Here is a 25,454-nt window from a genome sequence, read left to right on the forward strand (position 1 = left end):
AGTGTAAAGAGAGTCAACAGAATGGGAGAAAATCTTTGCCAGCCAGCTACTCTCCCAACAGTGGATTAATATGTTGAATATATAAAGAACTCAAAAAACTTAACACCAGAAAAAGAAATAATCCAATCAATAAGGTGGGCAAAAGAAGTAAACAGACATCTGTCAAAAGAAAAATACAAATAATAATAAATGTCGGTAAGGATTTGATGAAAAAGACATTTTTGATGGGACTGCAAAACCACTTTGGAAAGCAGTATGATGATTTCTCAAAGGCAAGTCATGGAAGCACAGACCCAGCTGTTCCATTCCTTGGTATTTTATCTAAAAGATCTAGAACTCAGCATATTATAGTGATCTAGGGTCCTCAGTGTTTATGGCAGTGCAATTCACAATAGCCAACTTGTGGAGCCAGACAGATACCTGTTGACAGATGAACGGATCAAGAAAAATGTGATATAGAAATACAGTGGAGGTCTTTCAGCTATATAAAAAAAAGAATAAAATTATGGCATTTGCTGGTAAGTGGCTGGAACTGGAGAACATGCTCAATGAAATAAACCTGACTCAGAAAGTCATAGGTCAAATGTTTTCTCTCAGATTTGGAAGGTAGAGAAAAATAAGGAATTAAAAAAAAAGAATGGGGAATCTCATGAAATTAGAAGAGAGATTACCATAGTAGAAAGGAGGAAATTGAGGAGAGGGAGGGAGGTGGGACAAGAAAAAGGAAGAACCGCTGAATGAAATCAAACAAATTATGCCGTGTACAGATACGAATATACCACCGTGAATTCCACCTTCATGTATATCTCTAAAGCACCAATTTAAAAAAGAATAAATAAATAGAAAGAAGATCAGTAGAGCAGAGGAAGGGGAGAAGGGGCAGACGGGAGTGGAAGGAAAGTGGAAGGAGTGGGGATTGCAATACAGCAAATTATATTCCACTCAAGTATGAATATGATGCATATGCATAATGCACTAATAAAAACATAAAGAAGTTCCCCAATATCTTGAAATCAGATATCTATTCCAACTATTTACATTACTTTAATTAAAATAAAATTGATTTTCTATTGAAATTAATTAGCATAAAAGACACAAAGCTTCTTTTGGTGGTATGACTTTAAAACCCTGTGTTGAACTATATAAAAAACATTATAAGCAAAGTTAATGATTAGCAGGTATTAAAAAAATAAAGAAAAAGAAGAAGGTGTTCTATTATACCAAAATAAGTTTGGCATATTAAAATCATATCTTATGCAAATATCATTATAAAACTGAATTCTATAATTAAACATGAAAAATAGAATACCTTTTGTACATCCACACTGAATGTTAAATCACTATATATTGAAGATATGATCTGAAAATTAGAGCCGTTTTAAAATGCTATGTTTAAATTTCATTCTTTAAGATCCCAGCTAAATTGCCAAATCACCATAATGTCCTTCCAGGAGGGTCTCATTGGGCACTGGTTGGGGCTAGGGATGTTTATTCCGAGCCAGAAGAGAATCATTAAGTAACATGAAAAGAAAAACAAGAGTAAAAACATCAGATTCAAATATCACTTCCTGAGACTCACATGGGGCTTATTAACTTGAATGACACATCAGCATTTTGTTTTTAAATACTTTAACACTTTTCTGTCAGAACCCAATACTTTTGTTACAGGTAGCCATAAAGATAGGGCTTTGGGGTCCAAGGGGAGCACAGATGAACTTCTAAAGAAATAGGAAGCCCTAGCGGACTTCACATTCTCTCTTTATGAAGTACAAACAGTGAAAGAATAGATAAAACAACATGATCATATAGACTACAGGGAATTGCAGAGCTAGACTTTTATGATGCTCTCTTGAATGATCCTTAATACAACATTATTTCTACTGAGTTCCCAGGAAATAATTTTCACCTTCAATAAAAAGGTTTAAAAGTTCATATCATTGGCAATATCCATGTCAAACGACATTCACTCTTCTTTATACAGAATGATAATCACTTCTCTTCAGTGCCTTGCCCAACTGAAACTCATTTAATGAAGAGAAAGAACAGGAAAGGGACTTCTGGTACCATTTATTTTCCTGTGACAGTAATAAAGCTGCTATATCACAGCCTAAAAAATGCGCAGTAATCACTGTATTACAATAATTGCATAAGTCAAAAAACACGTGATTTTCTCAGGAAAACAACAACAACATTGTTTTCACCCATCATTCCTTCTCTTCCCCCATCAAAAAAAAAAAATGCCATATACATGATTTGCACCTAAAGTCAGGAAGTATCCAATGCCAGGTGGCACACAGTGGCAGTATGAGCTCAGTACAGTGGGACAATGTCAAGTCTCCATTTCTGCTCCCTACCCCAATCCATGCTCCCTGGATGCCAGGCTTCACAACTCTTCTCTAAAACCTTTTGTGTCTTTTGTGTGGCTTTTTCCTCCTCATTGGGTGCCAACCACGTGAAACACACCTTCACTGGATCGATGTTCCAATGTTTGTGAAATTATATAGGATCTTGATGAGAAACTGGGGGGTCATGAGCCACTTGTAGATTCAAGCAGGAAAGAACTTTATTTCGGAACCCTGCAAACACCACCCCCGCAAACTCTCCAGGAACTCCACAAGAGCTCAACCGGAACTCAATGGGAACTCCGCGAGAACTCAACCATCACTATCCTAATGGCTTGCTGGCGCCACCTCTCAACCACTCCCCCTGGCAAAAAGGCAGGCACCATCCCTACTCGGCTGCGTCTCTCAACATCTCCCACCTTCTGTTTAATTAAACAACAAGCATGTGGCTTGGGGACCGTGCCTGTCGTAGGTTGTCCAATACTATATATGGTCCTTACCCATCATTGGATGAGCTGACCTCAAGGCGTCAGCCTCCTGTCTTAGGTTGGTACCATTGCAATTGGATCTTACCCGTCATTGACTACCGGCCCAGCATTTAGCCATACTTGTGGATAGTGGTTTTTACACAAACACCATAAATAACCTGCTACAAGCAGAAAGGGGAGGATACAAAACGCCATGATATCAAGCCATTGACGACTCCTTTAGGCAAAACTGTACCATTGATGACACCATCAGCAAAGATACCCTGGCACTACCACAAAATCGCTGCACCAACAGATAATTCACAGTGCATACAAGTGATACATAGTCCAGGCAAGTTTTGCAAGTAGTTCAAAGCAGAGGAATCCATTAATATGTCCATTTCCTCCCAAAGTAAATCGACTCCTTGATTGAGTATCACTTGTTGAGTTACATTATTCATTGATGCATCAGTTTATACAGTTTGTTGTGATAGCTAGTGCAGAAGTTGTAGTTTGGTTTTATCTTTGTCTTCACCGGCACTGGGATGAAGATAGAAATTCTGGTAGTGATGGCTAAAAAAAAATTATGTAACATTCCAGCAGGCACTAAAAAAAAAATAAACAATTTTCTAAACAATTTAGTATCCTGAATAGAATTAGATATAATGAAAAGGAAAGGTGAAAGAAAACAAACAGATCTGTTAACCACCTTTTAAAACAATCCTCAACAGCTGTTTACCTAATTTAAATTAAACCATTTAAATCACGTGAATAAAAAAAAAAATATTTGGATCCATTTTTTCATGAGCGCTCCTCATATATGATATATGGACATACGCACATACAGACATACAACACATAACACAAGTGTGCACACATAACACAATACATACAACACATAATAGTAAAGGCCTTGTAGCTTTTCACAGGTGAAATCCCCATTGCAATGCTCAAAAACTCCAGTCAAAAAATAGAACTGATCAGAAAAACATTAACCTAGGTCTGTATGAGCTCAAAAAACAAAATAGAACTTCATTATGTGGGAAAGGGCAATAATAAAATAGATATTGAAAAAAGCATCCTGGTTACCACCTGGGTATGACTCTTCTTTTGATATCCCATCCTTCTTCCTGTAACTTGCATATGGGTCTGAAGGTATTCCCACAAGCAAGTCCCAAGGTTTCTTACATTTGCAATAGGCCTTAATGGTGTTCATTATTCATTAGCCTCCAGGTGTGGGAGAACCACTGTCACATATGTAAGAATAGCCAAACTGGAGTTCTGGATATCAGCTGTTATGGATTTGAGCCAAATCATCTTCTTTTTGGTCTGTAGAAATCGCTTTAGTTAGTCTCTCTGGAATCCAAATTGGCTGCTGTTCGCCCTGTGGAAACACACAAACAGACCCCCGACTCCAGAAAATCACTGGGTCAGGACCTTTCCATTGTCCTGTTAGTTTATCCTTCCAAAGTACCTTGGACTTATGTACATTTTTTGGACACATGTGCCTTTCCGCAGCACTAAGCCCTGATGAATCCAAATTTTAAAAATTTAGAGTAAAAAGGGTTATTTTAAGTTTTTCTTTGGGAGATACATACCCCTTCCTAATTCCCTCTTTTTGCTTTAATAAGTACATTTTAATAGTTTGATGAGCTCTTTCAACTATGCCTTGTCCCTGTGGATTGTATGGGATTCCTGTTATATGAGAATGCCAAATGATGAGCAAAATTGCTTAAAAGAGGTAGAAGTATAGCCAGGGCCATTATCTGTTTTTAACTGTTTTGGAATGCCCACAGTGGCAAAGTTTTGTAAGCAATGAGCTATAACATCTCCAGTTTTTTCTCTGGCATGAAGGGAGCCCATCAAAAATCCGGAAGTATCAACTGTAACATGCAAATACTTTAACTTTCCAAATTCTGGCAAGTGTGTGACGTCCATCTGCCAAATATGGTTAGGTGTCACTCCTCTAGGGTTGACTCCAAGATTAACTTGTGGTAAAAAGGTCACACAATTTTGACATTGTTTTATTATTTGTCTGGCTTATTCCTTAGTTATTTTAAAATGCCTTTTTAAAGTATTTGCATTGACATGGAAGGATTTATGAAAATTTGTAGCTTCTTCTAGTGTAGAAAAAAATATGTATGTCATGTGTAGTTTTATCTGCTAAATCATTGCCCAAACTAAGGGCTCCAGGCAATCCTGTATGTGCCCTGATATGTCCTATAAAGAATGAATCTTTTCTGTCCCAGATTAGACTTTGTGTAGTGGAAAACAAAGAGAAAACAGTAGAGGAAGGGGAAACCCTACCAGCATCTTCAAGGGATACTATAGCATTAACTATATACTGACTATCGGAAAATAAATTAAATACAGAATCTTTAACCATCACAAAAGCTTGTAATACTGCATTAAGCTCTACTTTTTGAGCTGATTGTTTGGGTACTAAAAATGTAAAAGTTTGATTAGGTGTAACTACTGCTGCTGCACCATTATTTGACCCATCAGTGAATACATTTGGAGCATTCATGATAGGTTTTTTTTTTTTTGTCATTTTTGGAAAAACTACAGGATGCGAAGACCAAAAAGACAACAAAGGATTAGATGGTAAGTGGTTATCAAATGAAACATTAGATTTGCACATGATTATTGCCCAAGTATTTAACTCATTAGCTAGCTCATCAATTTGATTCATAGTATATGGAGTAATAATTTTATTGGGAGAAATTCCAAACACTCCCTTTGCTGCTTTTATTCCTTTGAGTATTAATTGTCCTATAGCCTCAGGATACCTAGTAAGAATAGTGTTAGGAGAGTAAGATAAATGTATCCACAATAATGGACCTTCTTGCCAAAATACTCCTGTAGGAATATTTTTTTGTTGGTAGTACAATAAATAATAAAGGCAAACTTATATCAATTCTATCCAAATGCATATTTTCCATATATGTTTCAATAATTTTTAATGCCTTTCTTGCTTCAGGCGTTAACATTCAGGGTGAATTTGGATCTGATGGACCTTTTAGGATATCAAATAAAGGTCCCAACTCTCCTGTTGGTATACCTAGATAAGGCCTTATCCAATTTATGTCTCCTAATAACTTTTGAAAGTCGTTAAGTGATTTGAGTTGATCTACTCGTATTTGAATTTTTGGAGGACGGACCATGGTCGAGGATAAAAGAACTCCTAAATAATCATTTGGAAAATTTAATTGTACTTTATCTATTGCTATCTCTAGATTATAATTTTTTAATAAGTTTGTAAGTGTGGCATAACATTCTAGCAATGTGTTTTTATCTTTGTATGCTAATAATACATCGTCCATACAGTGAAATATTTGTAGTTCAGGATTTTGATTTCTAAGTGGCTGGATTGCTTTGTTAACATAAATTTAACACATAATCGGGCTATTAGCCATCCCTTGAGGGAGTACTTTCCATTCATATCTCTGATTGGGACCCTCATGATTCAGCGCAGGGATAGTAAATGCAAAACATGGACTATCCTCAGGATGAATTGGAATTGAAAAAAAAAATCTTTAATATCTGTAACGAAAACATACCAGGTTTTGGCAAAGCAGACAATTGAGGAATCTCCGATTGAGCAGGTCCCAAAATGACCATTTCATTATTAATGGCTCTTAAATCTTGCAGTAATCTCCATTTACCAGATTTCTTTTTGATGACAAAAATGGGAGCATTATTGGGAGATACAGAGGGTTGTATATGTCCTTCCGATAATTGTTGTTTGACCAGGTCATGGACTGCTTGTATCTTTTCTTTAGTCAGGGACCACTGAGGAACCCATACTGATCTTTCTGATTTCCAAGTAATTTTTATTGTCTCAGTGACCCCTCCTGAAAATCCAATCCATGTCTATCTATTTCTTGATCTACTTGTATTGGTGCCACTATACTTTATCCTTTTTCTCCTAATCCTTTTCCTTTCCTAAAACTTTGTCTAGCCATAATAGTGGGCGCATTTGATTTGATGTTATTTGTTAATGTCAAACCTAATTGATCTAGGACATCTCATCCCCATAATTTATAGAAAGATGATCCAATACATATGGCTGTATAGTTCCTTCACATCCTTCAGGATCCTTCCAATCTAATACCATTGCACTTCTATGGGGATTAGTTGCCACTCCTAGGCCTCGAAGCGTTTGAGTGGCTTGTTGTAATGGCCAATGTTTTGGCCATTCTTGAAGAGAGATAATGCCAAGGTCTGCACCTGTATCCAGTAGCCCATTAAATTCATGTCCTTGAATATTTAGTTTTAGCATGGGGTGAGAATCTAAATTTAAAGAAAGCATAGCCCAATCTACACCTGTGGAGCCTAATCCCCTGGAACCTCTTTCTATAGTACGACTGAAAAATTTATCATGTAGGCTGGGTATTATTAATAACTGTGCTATTCTATCTCCTGGTGAAATTGCTGATATACCCCTTGGAGAACTGGCTATAATTTTTATTTCACCTTCATAATGGGGATCAATACCCCAGGACTTATCATAAGTCCTTTTAGAGTAGAAGAACTGCGTCCTAATAATAAGCCTACTGTTCCTTGGGGAAGAGGTCTTTTTACCCCTGTGGGAATGATTTGAACTCCCATCTCTGGAGTTAGTACTGTTCTGGTGGAGGCGCAGATGTCCAACCCTGCGCTCCCTCTGGTTTGTCTGATGAGAGATCTAATGGATAATGTGTCCTGGGCACTACCCTGATGGTGTTGCTGGGTTCTTCCAGTGCCCCGTATATTTGTGGTCATGGGCCCCGGAGCATGAGGACCCCCTGTCCGTTTTTTGGCAATGGAGCCCAATGTTTTTCTTCACGATATCGTGAGTAAACACCTGGTCCTTGTCCATTTTTTTATAACAGAGTACCCTCTATGGTGGTTTGAGAATGGCATTCATTAGCCCAATGTCTCCCTCTACAGCATCGTGGGAAAATACCCGGTATTCTACCCCTTTGATACTTAGTTTTGTTAAACCCTCCTCCTATGGGGCATCTCCTTTTAAAATGTCCTGTTTGTTCACAATTGTAGCATGTTTTTGGCCTGGCACCTAAAGCTTGTTGTACTGCAGCTGCCAAGACTTGTCCTTGTTCATTAATGTCTCTGCATAATTTAATATATGTGTTTAAATCTCCATGTTTCCATGGTCTAATGGCATCCCTGCACCATCTATTTGCCTGTTCGTAGGCTAGTTGTTTTATTAATGTCATCGCTTGTTCTACATCCCCAAAGATTCTGCTAGCTGTTTGTATAAGCCTATCTACAAATTCAGTGTAAGGTTCATTAGCTCCTTGTATTACCTTAGATAATTGACCTTGTAAATCTCCATGCCCCTATAAAGTTTTCATTGCCCTAACCGCAGCTGAAGTGATTTGTGAGTATATGGAAGGATCATATCTAATTTGTTGCAGCTGACCCTCGTAAGGTCCCTTTCCTAACAAGGTATCTAGATTTCTCTGAGTATAACTGGCTGCTGCATTTTGCCTAGCCGTCTCCATGCAAAATTCCTGATTAGCAACCTTCCACAGGTAATGTCCTCCTTTAGCACAGCTTTGCACATACTAGCCCAATCTGCTGGCGTTATGTTCAAGTTGGTAATGGATTCGACTGTGCTTACAGTGAAGGTTGCTTGAGGACCATAGGTTGTTACAGCCTCTTTCAGCTGCTTCACTGTTTTGAAATCTAAATCATGGTGAATTCGCTGCCCTCCTGCCTCTTCAAATACAGGGCACGCTAATCTTTGAGGTCCTGTCTCATGATCCCATCTATCAACTATGGGGGTTGAGGGCCACTCAGCATATGTCGTCTCCATAGGTGGAGCTATTGGTTGAATTATGCCCTCTGGTGATAGAATGGTGTTAGTAGCAGCCTCCTGTTGTAACTTCTCCCCAATAACTTTTTCTGCTCTAAACTTTCTTCCCCTTTCTGACTATCTTGAGAGGCCTCCTCTTTTTCCTGATCTAATATGTCTTCTACCATAATCTGAACTGAAAGCTTTGGACTAGGCAAACAAAATCGTATCATCATCCACAATGACAATGTGCCAACTGGCAAAGTTCCTGGGTTTTTCTTTTCCCTCTTCCTTAAGTCTTCAGCATGACGGTTCCATTGTGATATATTCAACAACTCCTCCTTAAAAAGCCATGGGCTACATTTGTGTATGGTATCAACGTATGCCCAAACTGTTCTCGGTTTTATTGGGGTGCCTCCTTCCTCTACCAATTTACTTAACACTCTTTCGGTTTGTTTTTTGTTAATTTCTGACCCCATATTTCTGCTACAAAGATAATGCAACCCAACAAGATAACACAAAACAAAACCAAAACAGAATGAAACAAAAATGGAACAAAAATTTGTATCAGTTTTTCTATTTTCTTGACATGTGTATCCGTGGTCTATCTCTATCTCTTCCTCAGGGCCGAACAACTTCAAACCTTGAGCCAACCACTTTCCCCAGTTTGCCTGAAAAAGTTCTAGGGACAGGCAGCTTAAAACAAAAACAAATCAGAACAAGAACACATTGTTTTTTGAAATGGTCACCCATATTCTCTTGCCCTGCCCTCAGTGGCAAGCAGTTTCACTTACCCCCAAGCTTCAGGTGCTCCCTGCATGGGCCACCAAATGCCGCAGTCTGGCTGGGCACAAATAACCGGGATGTCACGAGCCACTTGTAGATTCAAGCAGGAACGAACTTTATTTCCGAACCCCGCGAACGCCACCCCCGCGAACTCTCCAGGAACTCCGCGAGAGCTCTACCGGAACTCAACGGGAACTCCATGAACCCACACGAACTCTCTAGGAACTCCGTGAGAGCTCAACCGGAACTCAACGGGAACTCCGCGAGAATTCAACCATCACCATCCTAATGGCTCGCTGGCGCCACCTCTCAACCACTCCCCCTGGCAAAACGCCAGGTGGCATCCTGACTCGGCTGCAGCTCTCATCAATGTCAAGTCTCCATTTCTGCTCCCTACCCCAATCCATGCTCCCTGGCCGCCAGGCTTCACAACTCTTCTCTAAAAACATTTTGTGTCTTTTGTGTGGCTTTTTCCTCCTCACTGGGTGCCAACCACGTGAAATACACCTTCACTGGATCGATGTTCCAATATTTGTGAAATGATATAGGAACTTGATGAGAAAGTAAGTCCTTTGAGTAATCTGTTGGCCGAGCCTGCATGAAGAACAAAGAATTATGCTCTTTTGGTGATCAAAAATAACTGTTTCCAAATAACATTTGAATTTAAAAAGCAAATGCTTCATTTCAATATTTGTTACTGGTTATGGGAATCAAAAAGCAAGAGGGAACCTTATTTTCTACCATCTTCTTCTAACTCCAGGTTCCTTGCTTTTGAGTCTCCAATTACTTTAATATCCCAGATGCTTTGATTTTTGCTTGGAGATCCCATAGTTTTGTCTCTGGAAGAGTCTTTAAGCATGGCAGTAAGCGTGAAAAGTTTTCCTAGGTAAGTCATTTAACTTAGTATTATGATCTCTGAATAAAAGCAGCAAAATTAATTCCCAGGTCCCTCTGGGGAAACCCCATCACACATGGGTTATGCAGTTCACTGGGGTGAGGAGTTCTCAGGGTCCCTCGGCCTATCTAGTTCTCTACCATAATGGAGTGATATCTTCCAAAGAAAGACAACATGGGGTTCATCAGAGAGAAGTTATATAATTCTAGTTCCAGAAATATGAATTTTAAAAAATGTGAGTTAACCAAAGCACTTTGCAAGAGGACTGCAAAGTTTTTCTGTGTTATCATCATTTCAGCATTCTCTAGAACTTAGAAACCATAAGCAGGATCAGATATAACCTAGAATGTTTTAGAGACTGAAGTTACAAACTATAATGTTAGAAGGAAAATCAGAGCTAGACAATTTCGTTTGCTCTAAACAGAGCAATCATCTTCTCTCGATTTTCTTAATTTGCTTATGAATTTATATGGCTCATCTGTTTTATAGAATAATTCATTGGTTTATCAACAGAAAATCATCTTGACTATTAAAATTAAATATAATACATTTTAAAAACAAGTCTTTTCTAGGCTAGTATTTTAGTATAATCTGCCTACATTTTTGATGTGGATACTTAAATAAACTCTCTTAAATGCTGTTACCTTTGTTAAATTTTATCTCATTTAATCCTTGAAACCTTCCAAGAAGGACAGAATATTATTGAAATGAGGAAACTGGAGCTCTCAGAAGTAATCAAATTAGCAAATGTTGGAATGGGGACAAGAAAGAGGTGGCCAGCTCCCATTAAGGTTGCACCAGGACACCCACTGCCCGTCCTTGGCCCACTGCTCCAGCCACACACCCAACAATGCCTCAACGAGCCCAGCCTCATTGGGATGCTCCTCGGAGTGACACAAAGACACAGCTCAAATGTGAGGAAAAGTTAAAATAATGCAGGGGAAGAACTCTCACAATTGCTACTGTATTACCCTTTAAGGCTTCTAAGGACTCATGGAGTTAAAGGTCTAAGAAGGGAATTTTAAGAGGGAAGACAGATCAATAAAAAATATATACTGGAATATAGACTAATTGCACTGGGAAAGTTTCAAATATTAGTTGAAGGAATTCATATATTAGATGATGCTTATTTGTGAGGCCCTGTGAGAGCTTACCAGCAGGAAAGAAAACCAGAGAGAAACAGGCTCTCAATTCAGTTCTGGGATAATTCCCACTGTGTTCTCAGAAGAAAGAAGTAAAAGCAAAGAAAAGAAATCCTGGCTTATTTTTCACAAGTGAAAATGAATTGCCAGAGATACTAATGCATCGAACAGGAGGGAAAAAATCCCTCTGTTAACACGGATTCCAGGAGTGATTAATAGCATCTCAGCAAGCCCATGCATACCTGTGAACAGTTGGCTCATTAAGCATTAGAATGTGCTGTCGTTTTCAATGCATGAGGTCACAGAAAAGAATAAGGCAAAACTAAAAAAAAAAAAAAAAAAGCCATCCCCAGAAGCATCCATAACACAGAGAAGTCTATAGAACCTCTTATCCCATCTCTGTCCAAAATGCCAAAAGGAAATCCCAAACAGGCAGGTACAGGGGTGGGGAAGGGCAACATTGAATGTGATAGGCAAGAGAGACTGCTTCAACTGTACAAGGACATAAATTGAGAACCATTAAAACCTTCTTATCCCTCTTTAGAGCTCAATGAGCAGTTCCACAAATGGAGATTAAAATTGTATCTCCTTAGACATAAAATATACCCAAAAAGAATGGTTTATACACTTTACAGTTCACCCAGAGAAATAGTGTTTGAAACAGTTTAAAAATTTCCAAAAACAAATAAAGAAAAAAATGATTTGGGGGTAACCATAAAACCAGTTTTAGAACATTACAATTTCACCACCACCACCAATCTCCTTGTGTATAATTGCAATTAATCCCCACTCCTACTGGAAGCCCCAAGAAACCCCTGATTTGTCTCATCTCTACAGTGTCGCCTTCCTCTTAAGAATGGAATCACACAGTGTGAATATTTTGTTCCTGGCTCAGCACTGTTGCATGTATAAGTAGTTCATGCCTTTGTGCTGCTGACTAATGCTACCATGCATGAACACTGTTATGGTTTGGATGTGAGGTGCCCCCCAATTATAAGACAATGCAAGGTTCAGAGGAGAAATGATCCAGTTGTAAGAAGCTTAACCCAATCAGTGGATTAATCCCCTGATAGAGATTAACTGAGTGGTAACTGAAGTGGTAGGGTGTGGCTGGAGGAGGTGGGACTAGGGGATATGGTTTGGAGGTACATATTTTGTATCTGGAAATGGAGTTTCTCTTTCCGTTTGCTGATCACCATGATGTGAGCCACTTCCCTCCACCATACCATACCGCCATGATGTTCAGTCTCACCTGGAGCCCTGAGAAATGGAGGCAGCCTTCTATGGGCTAACTATGAGCCCTCAAATAAACCTTTCCTCCTCCAAAATTGTTCTGGTAAGGTCCTTTCTCTCAGCATTGAAAAAACTGACCAAAACAAAGATACCATATTCTATTCACCTAGTCATTAGTTGATAAACATTCTGATTGCTTCCAATTTTAGATTATTGTGAATAATACTAAGAATCTTTTTTTTGCTTATTAGTCATTCACTTATCTTCTTTAGTGAAATGTCCATTCAATTTTTTTTTGCCCACTCCAAACTAAAAGATTTCATTTCTCATTGAGTTGTAAAAGGACATTATATTCTAGACCCGTGTCCCCTATCAGATATTTAATTTGTAAATATTTTATCCTACACTGTGGTTTGGTTTGGTTTTTCCAATATCTCTTAAGAAATAAAGGTTATATAAAGTTTGACTTATTAATTCTTCCTTTTTGGGTCATGCTTTTAATTTTAATAAGAAATCCTTGCCTAAATTCAGGTCACAGCAAATTATCCCTAACTTTCTAAAAGTTTAAGCTTTACTTCCCACATTGTGAACTCTCACCCATTTTGAATTAATTTTTTGTACATGGTGTAAGGCAAGATTTAAAGTTTTCTCATGGTATATTGATATACAATTGTTCCAGCACCATTTGTTTCTTTCCACCACTGAAATGCCCTGGATAAAAATCAGTTTACATCAATGGGAGGGCTTATTTCTAGAATCTTTATCCTATTCCACAGATGTATGTTTAACTTCACACAATTTTACATTGTTTTTATTATTATATATTTATAGTAAGGTTTGAAATCAGCTAGTATAAATTCTCTAATTTTGAATCTTTTAAAAAATCATTCCTCCTTTCCATACAAATTTTAGCACCAACTTGTTGGTTTCACTAGAGAAAACTGCTATGATTTTGGCATGATTTTTTGGCATGAAACTGGCAGATGCTTAGCTAAGTTGGTCAAGAAAAAAAGAGAGACAATACACATCACCAAATCAGGAATGCAAGAGGGGATATCATTACTTTACTGAAATCATGCCAACATTTTAAACAAAATGGAAAAGTTACTGAAATTATATTCATTAGCAAATCTGTTTCAAGAAGAAACAGAAAATCTGTTTAAACAAATGTATTCACTGAAGAAACTGAATTACAACACATGAGACCAATAGAAACCTAATACGTCAAAGATTCATGCTATGATTTCTATAGCAAACAGAAAACTAACTTTAAAGATATATTTATTTACTGGCACATGTCATAAAGTCATTCTTTATGGCTGAGTAATACTCCATTGAGTATATATGCCACTCCATTCATCTGTTTAAGGGCATCTAGGTTGTTTCCATAGCTTAGCTGTTGTGAACTGTGGCTGTATCACTATAGTATGCTGATTTTAAATCCTTTGGATGTGTACCAAGGAGTGGGATAACTGGGTCAAATGGTGGTTCTTAGAGGTTGCTCCAGGGACAACATGCATCTAACTTATCAGATTAATACAAATAATTCTAATAAAATCAACTTTGCTACAACAGCTCAAATTCCTTCCCTTGCATTTATACACATTCACATTCCTTCTCTTAATTTATAGACACACATATAAACATACATATATGTTCTGTCCTCTTCTCTTAATCACACACATATTCATGCAAACACACACAAAGCCCCCCCACACACACACACAGAGGCACACACGTCTTTCATATTTACCAACAAAACCCTTTTCAGTGTTCTTCATTCCTACCTGTATATTCCAGTTACCATTTCATGCCATCTCCTTTCAGCCTGAAGGACTTTTTCCAGCTCATTCTTGTAGGGAATGTGTACTAGCAAAAGAAATCTTTTTATGTCTTTATTTCACTTTCATTTGGAAGCATAATTTCACTGAATAGAGAATGATTGATTGACAGTTGTTGTTTTTTTCTTTTTGCCTCATTATTTATTATTATTTGTTCCGCTCTTCACGATCAGGTTTGTTGCTCTCAAGATTTTCTGTTTGTTTTGGTCTTTTCAAAGTTTGACATGTGATTCTTTTCATTATTACCCTTTTTGGAATTTGTTGAGTTTCTTGGCTCCACAGATTCTTTCTTACTACGTTTAGAAAGTTTCAACAGTTATTTCTTTTTTTTTTTAATTAATAACATTCTTTTTTTGGGGGGGGGGTTTATTGGTTGTTCACAACATTACAAAGCTCTTGACATATCATATTTCATACATTAGATTGAAGTGGGTTATGAACTCCCAACTTTACCCCAAATGCAGATTGCAGAATCACGTCGATTACACATCCACAATTTTACATAATGCCCTATTAGTAACTGTTATTTCTTAAAAAGAAATTTCTGTGGTCCCATTTTCCCTACCCTCTCTCTCCAGGATTGCCCTCAAGTGAATGTTGGTGCACTCTGTGGTTCATCATGTCTAGGAGGTCTGTTCATTTTTATACAGTTTTTTGTCCTCAGTTTCCTTTAGATTAGGTAATTTTTATTGATCGTTCATCAAATTCACTGAGATTTTTCTTCTGCCATCTCAAATATACTGTTAAATTCAGCTATATGATTTCTAATCTCAGTTATTGGATTTTGTAATTATAGACTTCGTTGGGTTCTTTATGATGATTTCTATTTTTTTCTATTAAGAATCCCTATTTAGGGCTGGGCTTGTGACTCAGTGGTAGACCGCTTGGCTCACGTGCATGAGGCATTCACTGGGTTTAATCCTCAGCACCACATAAAAATAAACAAATAAACAAAATAAAGGTATTTTTAAAAGAACCCCTATTTATTGTCATTGTCATTATATTTGTCTTTAGTTCTTTGAGCAGAGTTTCCTTTAATTCTATGACTGTATTTTTATTAGTGCTCTGAAGTATTCACTTATCAAATCCAACATCTGGTCCTACTCAAGAGTTAGTTTCTATTCATTGCATTTTCCCTGATGATGTTTCTTTGTATGTCTCAGGATTATTTGATCAAAACTGGTAATTTTTAGATAGTGTATTATATCAACCCACAAATCTGATTCATTTCTATTGCTTTCCTTTTAAAGTAACTTGCCTGGACTTATACTATGGACTCTTTCTCCCTATCATGTACAAATGCTGATTAGTTAGAGTTCTTACTTTTAGTTTTGACCTGGCCTGAATCAAGTCATCTCTGGCCCTGAATAACTTAATTGGACTAACATATGCACAGAAGTTGTGCTTAAACATCTCTAGTCTGCAGGGCTTCCATCTGTGTGTGGGCTGGAAAGCAATCCACAGCTTCAGCCAGTTTTCAAACATGCCTTGACTTTGCTTTCTGATGGACTCAACCCCACTCTTACACATTTGCACAGTTTTCAAACAGGCTAGGGATAAGTGTAAAGAGTTTATCTAACCATGTAGCTACTCTTATTTCTAGGGCATAAGATGTCACATTTCTGGCTAATACACCCTCACCTTAACTCAGACTGCAACTTCAGACCAGTAAAGATGCAGGTTGTTTTTCTTTGTTTCCTACCAACATTAACATTTTTCGCTGATATATTTGTGGGTGTTCATCTCCCCTTCCTCAATCAAGTCCCTCCCCTCTGGCAGCAAAGTGTTGTTTATTCCATCCAGGTCCGTTCTGGTAAAACTGCTGTTCTAACTAAGTTAAGGGGCTGGGGAGGACTTAAGGATGGTAGTGGTTTCAGGCAAGAAAGCCTCAGATCTACTGTTCTTACCTTGAAGTGTAGCAGTTTTTCAGAAATCAATGTTTCTCAATTTATTGTTAGCCTTTATTTGATTTCCAGAGGCTTGAAATCGTTATTTTGACAATTTTGTCCAGCTTGCTTGTACTTTGTGCAGGGAATTCAATACCATTGACACCACCAGATCCATTAGTGGCATATAATTTTGGAAGAACCAAACCATGCACTCTAGATACTTCGCTTTTACTGAATGGATGTACGAGATATCCCTTGGAGTCCCCTTCTAAATCTATGATTTCACGGTTATATCCCCTAACTGGAAACAGAAGGAATATGGCCCAGGCAACAGTGCCAGGCTGTTTCCAAATAATCTCTCTCCTCTGACTCATCAGCACTCTTAGACTTTATTACTTTGCCTCTTATGTCACTGTCAATATGAATAAAAGAGCTGTTTGGATCTGTGTTCAAACATTACAAACAGAAAGTACTGTCCAAATCATGTCAAACTCTAAAAGAGGCTTAAGGATTGGAAGATACAGCAGTCTCTTTGGGGGAGGATAGGTTTTAAACATATTTTATGATTTTGGAAAAGTTTAAAATCGATTATGTGATTTAGAGAAGGGTTTTAAAGTGTGGGAAAAAAATAAACTTTTTTTTTAATTACCTTCAAAGGACTTTTGCTTAAGGATTAGATTGTTTTCCTTCTCTCTTTTCTCCTTATTAGTTTATATACTAATGTGTTCTTTCCTAAGAGAAAAAGTGACCCTAACAATCTAAGACCTGTCACACTATATAACTTTGACAAATTACTTTCCTTATACACCAGCAGATTTAATTAACCTTCCTTTTCTATGAGTGAAACATCATGAGATAAAGCAAAAGAGGAAGAGACAGAATATCTTGCTTTTCTGAGTCATCAGAACACAATTCATTGGTTTAAAATGGGTCAGACTTCTCGAGGATGGATAAGTGCCTTCATACTGGTACCAGCAAGGAGGTTTACCATGAATTTCTTTTTAGTAAAGGTCTACTTTTATCTTCCCTTACCGTCTCAAGGACATAGAAATGGAGTCTGCCTTTCTTGATAATGCAACACTTTCTTTGCTTTGTTCAAGTTGTTTTCTACAGTGTTGTTTATCTCATGCTCCATTCTCTAAATTGCTATGATAGCATTTCCTCCTATTATTAAATAAAGCATGAAGAATATATTTTCGATGTAAGGAAGGGCACTTAAAAGACAATCAAATTTCAAAAGGCTTTGAATTTCTTGAAGGAGTACATTAGATGGGTATAGATCTATGGTTATTTTTAGTTTATGTACACCTGCTATTAGTCTTAGAATAGAAGGACATTCACTGACTAGATTCATGAAAGAGTACTAAAAACAATGCAGAAGGATTCCTTTCTCCAACCCCAAAATGCATACAGTGACGCTATAACCACTAATCATGCCTGATAAATATCATCTCTTCTTTTCTGTAGCCCTCAAAATATATTCAGGTAGCATATTGGAAATTAATAGATATTCGCCAGTTGGTTTAATGACAATCAAAAGGGAGAAGTCCTGGTTAAATCAAAGCGAGGTGGATAGTATAAAACCTAAGGATAGTGTTGAACTACACACAGTTGATGACCACTAGGACAAAATTAGGTCAGTCCTATATATTTTTAGATAACATCCAAAATTTTTAAAATGTCATCAATTTGTTTTATGTGAAAACAAAGAGAAAGACAGAGAAACCTTTGCCAGGTCCTACACACACAGACACTAGCCCAGCACCATTTGGGTTCCTAGATGTATTTGCTTTCCATCTTCATAGCATTCATGGAGGACACAAGGTTCATTAAGAATGTCCCCTGGGGCCTGTCAATATAGTTCTTAAGATCATTTTCAAAATTTAAGAAGAGAAAGGAGTAGAGCCCTTAAAGGGGAGGGAAATCCCCCCTTCCCCCTGTGGTAAGAATAAAACCCACGGTCTCACCTGATGGAAGAGAGGGCTGTGTATCATAGGGATGCCCAGCCCACTAAAGCACATGCCCAGGACCATGTCGTCAGGGGAATCAATGCTGTGGCATCGGCATTTGCTGGCAAGAAGTCTCCTGACGGCTTCTCGGCTGAAGACCATGCTAGTGGGAGCCAGAGCAGACAGAGAAGTGGGTTAGAGCAACTTCCTGGAGCCCATCCATCTCAACAGAGAACTCTGCTTCAGAGCCACACTGCTGGGGAAGGCACGAGACGGGGATCAGCTGACTTCCATTTAGTAGTGACTCTGGGAAAATGTTTCTGTGCCTTCTGTGAAAAGCAAAATCACTTCTAAGAGATGTTTACCTACCTACTAGGTGACTTTAGGTGTATTTCTGCAAACTCACACTAGGTAATGTTCTTGTTTTAATATGACATTTGGAATATTAGAATAGTCCCGGAATTTCAAAATCCTCAGTGAGACAAATAACAAACTCTGCCAATGTTCCCATCAGAGAGATGGACTCAGAAACACTGAATCTTACTCACAGGTCATGGCTAACAAGGAGATAAAATGTGATTGAAAAAACCATCATTGTACCAGCGATTCTATTTTTCAGAAGCTTCTTTAAGGTGATGGAGGGAGAAATAGAGGAAAAAAAAAAACAGGCATCCTGGTGGAACTCAAGCCTCATTCCAGTCTTTCTGTGCTCTTGCTAAAATATTTTGAAATATCCCTTTCCAGCCTCCCTTGCCGTCTGAGTCCTGCTTTTGACAGACAACAATGGGCCCAATACTAGCAGAGACCATCTGCTCCTGGTTCTGGTCTCTGCAGCAGAGGCAGGCAGCAGGGGCAGCTGCGTGCTCTGGAGATATGCAGGGTGCGAGTCCTTGGGCAAGGTGGTGATTCAACAGTGGCAACAGTTATAGCAACGCTGCAGAAATGGGCCCAGCAAATAGTTTTCTCTGCTCCTCTGTTAGGGGCAATAGGAATTTTCTACAGCTACTAATCTCTAGGGAAAACCACCAGCTCTCTTTTAGCCCTCTGGCCCATTCTAACAGTTTGGTACCAAGTTCTCACAATAAATTCTCTTCTTTTAAAAATACTGATTGGTTTCTGGTTTCCATTCTGGTCCTATAATAGTAATAAATCTTTTCAGATTCAGAATAGCCCCAAAGCTGACAGGTCTAAAGGGATTAATATGGTTCACAAGTTTATTCCCAATCACTGAAGACTTTCTCCAAGGCAAAACTATCTAAAATTCAAGCACACATTCCAAAGCCAAACATACGGCCTTGCACACATATAGTAGGCACTCAATAAAAGTTTGATGTAGCAAACAAGAGAGAACAAAGCTGCCTTTGCACAGATTTTCCCAGGGGAGGAAGAGTTCTGAGTCAGTCTGGTAGGAAGGGAAAAAAGGGACAGATTGGAATACAATCCGATTCAAAAATGGAGTTTCCACAGCGATCTGAGACCAGTACAATGTAGTTTCATATCTGAGACCAAGTACTGAGGAAGCAACCACACAGATCATTTGCCCCTTGCCCTTGCAAGATACCAGATGTCACAATGGCATGGAATTTACTCAAGATAACTGAAGTTCTTTATTTTAGATGGTACAGAGAAATACAAGTGTTTAGAAAGAAGAAATATTCAATCATACAGAAAGGTAAACTGCAACTTTGAAAACCCACCAGAAATGCCCTTTATCTTGGAAAGTCTACTGTCCACCAGTGAACACTTCCCAGGTCACATATCTTTGGGGCTGAGTCAAACACCTGTGCCAAGTCCCCCAGGTTGGCCTCAACCTACCCCACTCTGAAAAAATGGCCTGTGTGGAGGATGCGCTGACAGAACACAGTGAACAATGCTTTCTTTTTTAATTTTGCCAGCTCCTGGTAGGATGAGAAAGAAAAAGACAGCCTTTGATTCTGGTCCGCTCTCTGAAAAACCAGCTTCACAGGAAGATAAACTGTCAGCGTGAAATTTCTTATTAGTTTGTGCTTTTGCCTACTCACTCGGAACAGCCTCACATTAATTATTCACATCAGCTATGTGCACATGGGCCTTTAATAATATTGAATTATTAGTAAGCTCCTGAGTTCTTTCCAAGCCAAGATATCTCCCCAAAGGAGAAATTACCAATCATAGGATGGTAGAAAAGAACACTGGTCTGCTCTATCCACCACCTTTTAAATATTAAGAAGATGATAAAAACTACAAGTTTAAGGGCTGGGGATGTGACTCAAGAGTGCTTGCCTGACCCGCAGGAGGCCCTGGGTTCAATCCCCAGCTCTGGAGGGGAAAAAAGGCAAGAAAAGCTGCAAGGTAAATGGTTCCATTGCCTTTACTACATAATCCATGAATTTTAAAAATGAGAAAAAATGAAACAGGAGGTGAGGGCTCACCCCAAAAACATCATGCCCGTAGATACAGAAGAGCACACACAGAAGATGACACGCATCAAGACCACACCTGTCTTCCAGCCTCCAGCAGACGGGCAGGTCACGGATGTCTCTGGGTAACACTGCCTATGGCCTCTTCCAAGGGTGAAGTCATTTTTCCAAGAGGTTACGACCTCCCCAGGGACAGCTTCCTGCCCAAACTCATATATATATATATAAACAAACAAGTTCAAAAAAGAAAAGAGCCACTTGACTCATTTTCTCCAAATAGCCAAACTCCCACAGAGCAAACAAAGAAAGGAAAAAGGAGACACTTGCATTCAAACACTATAAAGGTGGTACCTTCCAAACACAGAACACACACACACTTCACTGCAGTCCATGCCTCTGCCCTGCCCTGCCATGCGGGGCCTGGGATGGGGAAGGGAGGTGAAGGGGCTCGGGCTCGAGGGTGTGATTGTCAAGAACGTATTTGATGGTAACATAATTAGAAAACCCAGAACTTCACACTGCAACCATTTATGTGTGTGTGTGTGTGTGTGTGTGTGTTTGTGAGTGTGTGTTGTGTGTGCATGACAGAGAGAGAAAGAGAGAGAGAAAGAGAGAGAGAGAGAGAGAGAGAGAGAGAGAGAGAGAGAATAGAAGTGAAACATTTCACAACACCCTACAACATAGGATGCTCTCCGATACCATTTTATTCTATTCTGCTCTATATTTCATTATTTTAAAATGCTGTTACTGTCTATGAACAGATTTTCCTAACCACTGATCCTGACTTACTATTGCAAAAAAAAAAAGTACATTGGTTCTCCATCTAGAACATCAGTAAATCCTACTGTAGTGCTGGAGGAACTATATCACATTGTATAGGCAACTTTTGTCAAAGGTTGGCAGAAGAAGCAATCTCATGAAGAATGCTTCTGTATAAAAGTATAAAAGTACTTTAAAAACCCAAATATACCATGGGTCATGTTGCTGAGGTAAAACCCAAATGCCGGGTTTTCGTGGTGTGTTTACCCATTTATTCGCCGTACCTTGACAAAAACGAGCCCCTCTGCCCTGAAGTGGGGATATAATGAGAAATAAGACACAGGTGCTACCTGCAAATAATTCTTAATTTAAGTAGAAAATAGGAATGTAAATAGACAATTAAATGATAACGGTTTATATAATATGCTATGAAAGTACATTAGAAAGGCATTAAGCCCAGATTTCAGGGGCTAAGGTGGACTACAGGCTTCTAGGAGTAGAAAAATAACAGCTAGATTGAGTCCAAAAAAATGAGAAGGAAATAGGCAGACAGAAATCTGGAACTGTAGAGGCCAACAGATGCCATATATGGTAGGGGAGGATGTGGGGAAGACAGTATTCCTGAGAAAGAGCAATAAGTTCCGCATGAATTCTTCAGGCTGAGAGCCAGGATGGCAATTCATCTGCCAAGACCAGATGGGGCCTTGGGAGCCTTGGTCAGGTTTTGTCCTACAGGTGAGGGTGAAAGTTCTAGGTCCACTCAGGATATAAAAGGATGAAAGAGATTTTCACGCTGCGTTCATAAATGGAAACATAAATAAAGTAAAAATCAGACTCATTTATGGAATTTTTGAAGAGAGCTGGACACGATGAAACCGATGATCAAATTTCTAAAGCGGAATCTCCACCAGATGAGCAGGGGCCAAGCAACTTTCAGGGGTGACCAGGGCCTGCAGGTGGAAGAGAGGCCCTGCTGGAACCTTTGGCCCGGCTGCAGAGGGTTCAGCAGCACCCAGATCTGCAGCTTAGGTGATCTCTAGGGGTCAAAACTGAGGCCTCATCCAAGACCAGCTTGACTCTTGGTGAAATGTGATTGGTCGTCTCCTTGTCTTAGATTCCAGACGTTAAAAAATGGTTCGTGTCTTTGGGGGAAGATAAGGTGAGGAGAGGCAGCTGATGGCTTGCGAGCAGGGCAGATAGGATGAGATCTGCTTATTAGAATGGGCTCTCTAACTACGGTGTGCATAACCACGTGGGATGGATGAACACAAGAAAGTGGGAGAGCAGGAAGCCCGAGCAGAGAGGGTAGCAGCCATGATGGTGGAGGAGGTGGAGAGAAGTACTGAAGGGAAAGAGATTCAGGAGATAAACTGACTCGACTCAGGAATTCAGTCCACAGCCAGAGAGTGGGAAAGATAAAGAGAAGGGGAGAGCTGCCTTGCAGGCTCCAGGGTAGGAAATCGTACATCTTAGTGCCTTCCCTGAGAGGGGGCCAATGGAAAGGGGCCAGGTTAGGAGCTAATGTCATAAATGATGAGCTCAGCATGGGAGGTGATGTGCCTGTGAATCACCAAGTGGAGGTGTCCTTTGGTAGGCGGATGTGTGCATCAGGAGTGGGAGAGAATCCTGGGCTGGAGACAGGGATCTGGGTACATGGGGGCGGATAAAATCATTCTGGAAGAATGTAGAGGGAGAAGATAAGGGAAATTAGAAAAGATGGCTGAGAAAGACAGACTTTAAATGGACAGACAAAAAGAACTGAGAAGGTCTGATCAGAAAGACAGGAATGGAAAAGGTCCGGATGGTGCTCTGGAAAGCAAGAGAAAGAAGTGTTTCAAGTAAACTGTGAGATCTGTCAAAGGCTGCTCAGGGGAAAAAACAGATGAAGACTGGAAACGATTCATTTGATTTGACCACAGTGTGGTTCCATGAGACCTTGACAAGGTGAATTAGGCAGAAGGGTGAGTAAGGAGCTGAGGAAATGCAGGTAGCAAGAGTAGAGAATGCTCACGATGTTCCCAAGCGAATGAGGAAGATGTCTGGTGACGGGAAGAGGTTACAAGGTAGGAAAACAAGAGGTGGTGGGAAATATCCACCAGCCAGGTAGGTAGAGGCTGAACACAGAAAAAGTTAAAGAGGCTACCTTGGTGGCCTATCAGAGCCTGTCACAGACAAGAGGAAGGGAGTAGATGCAATTATGCAATGTAGCTGCCTCCTGCATGGGATGTGCGGTGGGGCTCTCATCTATGTGTGGCCAGTGCTTGGCACATACTCGGCTAGTGGAGTGAATAAGCACCACTCCCCCCAAGGCATCATAAAAGACCACACTGGTTAGGTAACATAAAGTGAGGTTTCAGAAGGTCTCAAGTGCTGGTCCCACAAATAACAGTTAAATCCAATAAGCAAGAAGGACAACGAAACCATGTGCTCTCAGAAATCACACAAAAAGGCAATTCTTTGTTAAGAGTATATGAATATTACTGAGCTACAAAATATATAAACCCATGTACAGACAGCAGGATCCTTCCAAAAGTGACAAGTTCTGGCTCAATGGATGTCATGCCCTCATCCTTAATTGGACCTAATACCTTACCCAGAAAGCTACACACATCACTATGTGGCTGAAAACAGCTTAAACTCTTTTTTAACAAAAAGGTCAACCCTCCTTGACTTCCCTGGACCCCCATTTCCCATTGCTAATGCCTTCTGATAGGTGCAGGACACTACTTAAAAATCAGTGCTCCTGCTCAGGCTCAGTTATCACCACAGCAGACCTCACTCCATAACCATTCTGCATTCACCACTGAATGGGCTAGATCTAACCAGAACACCTGCAGTAAGACACTTGAGAACCTGCTGTGATATGGATAAGACTTTAACGCACCCTCTAAAGATTCATGTGTTGAAAGCTTGGTTCCCAGAGTCTCACTGTTGAGAGAGAGTGAAATATTTAAGGGGTGGGGCCTGGTGGAAGGTGAAGAGGCTAATTTTATTCTTAAGGGACCCTGTAGTTAGTTACCACAAGAGAGGATTATTATAAAAAGATCAAGCCTGACCCTTTATCTCCTGTTTCCTGACTAAATATGTGACCTCTCCCTCTTGCACATATTCCTGCCATGGCGCTATCCGCCATGTTGTGATATATCCAGAAGGGCCTCGCCAGTGCTGAGCAGGTGCGAGCACTATGGTTTTGGACTTCCAAAACTTAAACTAAATAAATTACCCAGTCTCAGGTATTTTGTTAAAGTGAGAGAAAAAAAATGGTAGGAGAGACATGTTCTAATCTAAGGGATTAAAAAATAGAAATAAAAGGTCCTAGTCTTTCAGAGGTATATAATCACTGAATATAATGCTGCCCAGTGTATAGTGAACATTCAAAAAAAAAAATCAGTTGAATGAATTTAAATGACTAGAGTGGAAGACAAGTTAACATTCTCCCTAAGCACCCTAGTAGCAAAGACTATAGCAATAACAGAAACAACTAACTACTCAATTGATTTACCCATATAAATCAAATTAAAATCTTTCCCCATAAGAGATGAGGCAGGTGCTTCATTTAAAAAGATTGATTTTTTACTGTTATTTAAAACCTGTAAATCCTACACAAATGTTATTCAATTGTCTAAGTTTCTATACTACTCTTTTTCTAAATGTGATTTATTAAGCATTAGATAATTTTAAAGTATAATGGCTTATTTTTTAAAATTAAAATCTATAAGTAATTTTTTATGAAATAGACAATCCAAAGTAACTGGCCGCCTAGAAGCACTAGTTATTATAGGGACATTTCTAGCAAGTACTTTGAAAAATATTTTCATATTGTCTCTTCAAGGGGTAAATTTTCTTTATTGTGGGTTCTTTTCATGTTCAGGTTTCACAAATATAATATTCACTTTCCTATTAGAGGAACAGCTACTATTTAAAGAGACTCGTATGTCAGTATAGATCCCAG

At 39.1% G+C, this 25,454-nt stretch overlaps 1 protein-coding gene across 4 annotated transcripts in view; it reads right to left on the reverse strand.

Moving 5' to 3' along the window:
• Positions 1-9,486: 9,486 nt before the first annotated feature.
• B3glct (beta 3-glucosyltransferase) overlaps positions 9,487-25,454 on the reverse strand; it is a 104,966-nt gene continuing 88,998 nt past the window's right edge. For 3 of the 4 annotated variants that reach the window (XM_078016153.1, XM_078016152.1, XM_078016150.1), the window contains 2 exons: positions 18,363-18,507; positions 9,487-9,989 (listed from right to left, as the gene is read on the reverse strand). In XM_078016153.1, the coding sequence (XP_077872279.1) occupies positions 9,822-9,989; positions 18,363-18,507 (313 nt within the window). In that variant the 3' untranslated portion in view covers positions 9,487-9,821. Of the gene's footprint in view, positions 14,535-18,362; positions 18,508-25,454 lie in introns of all 4 variants that reach the window. The other variant, XM_078016151.1, reaches the window with a different exon arrangement.

Source organism: Ictidomys tridecemlineatus, chromosome 6, assembly GCF_052094955.1.
Source record: "Ictidomys tridecemlineatus isolate mIctTri1 chromosome 6, mIctTri1.hap1, whole genome shotgun sequence".
Lineage (NCBI taxonomy): Eukaryota > Metazoa > Chordata > Mammalia > Rodentia > Sciuridae > Ictidomys > Ictidomys tridecemlineatus.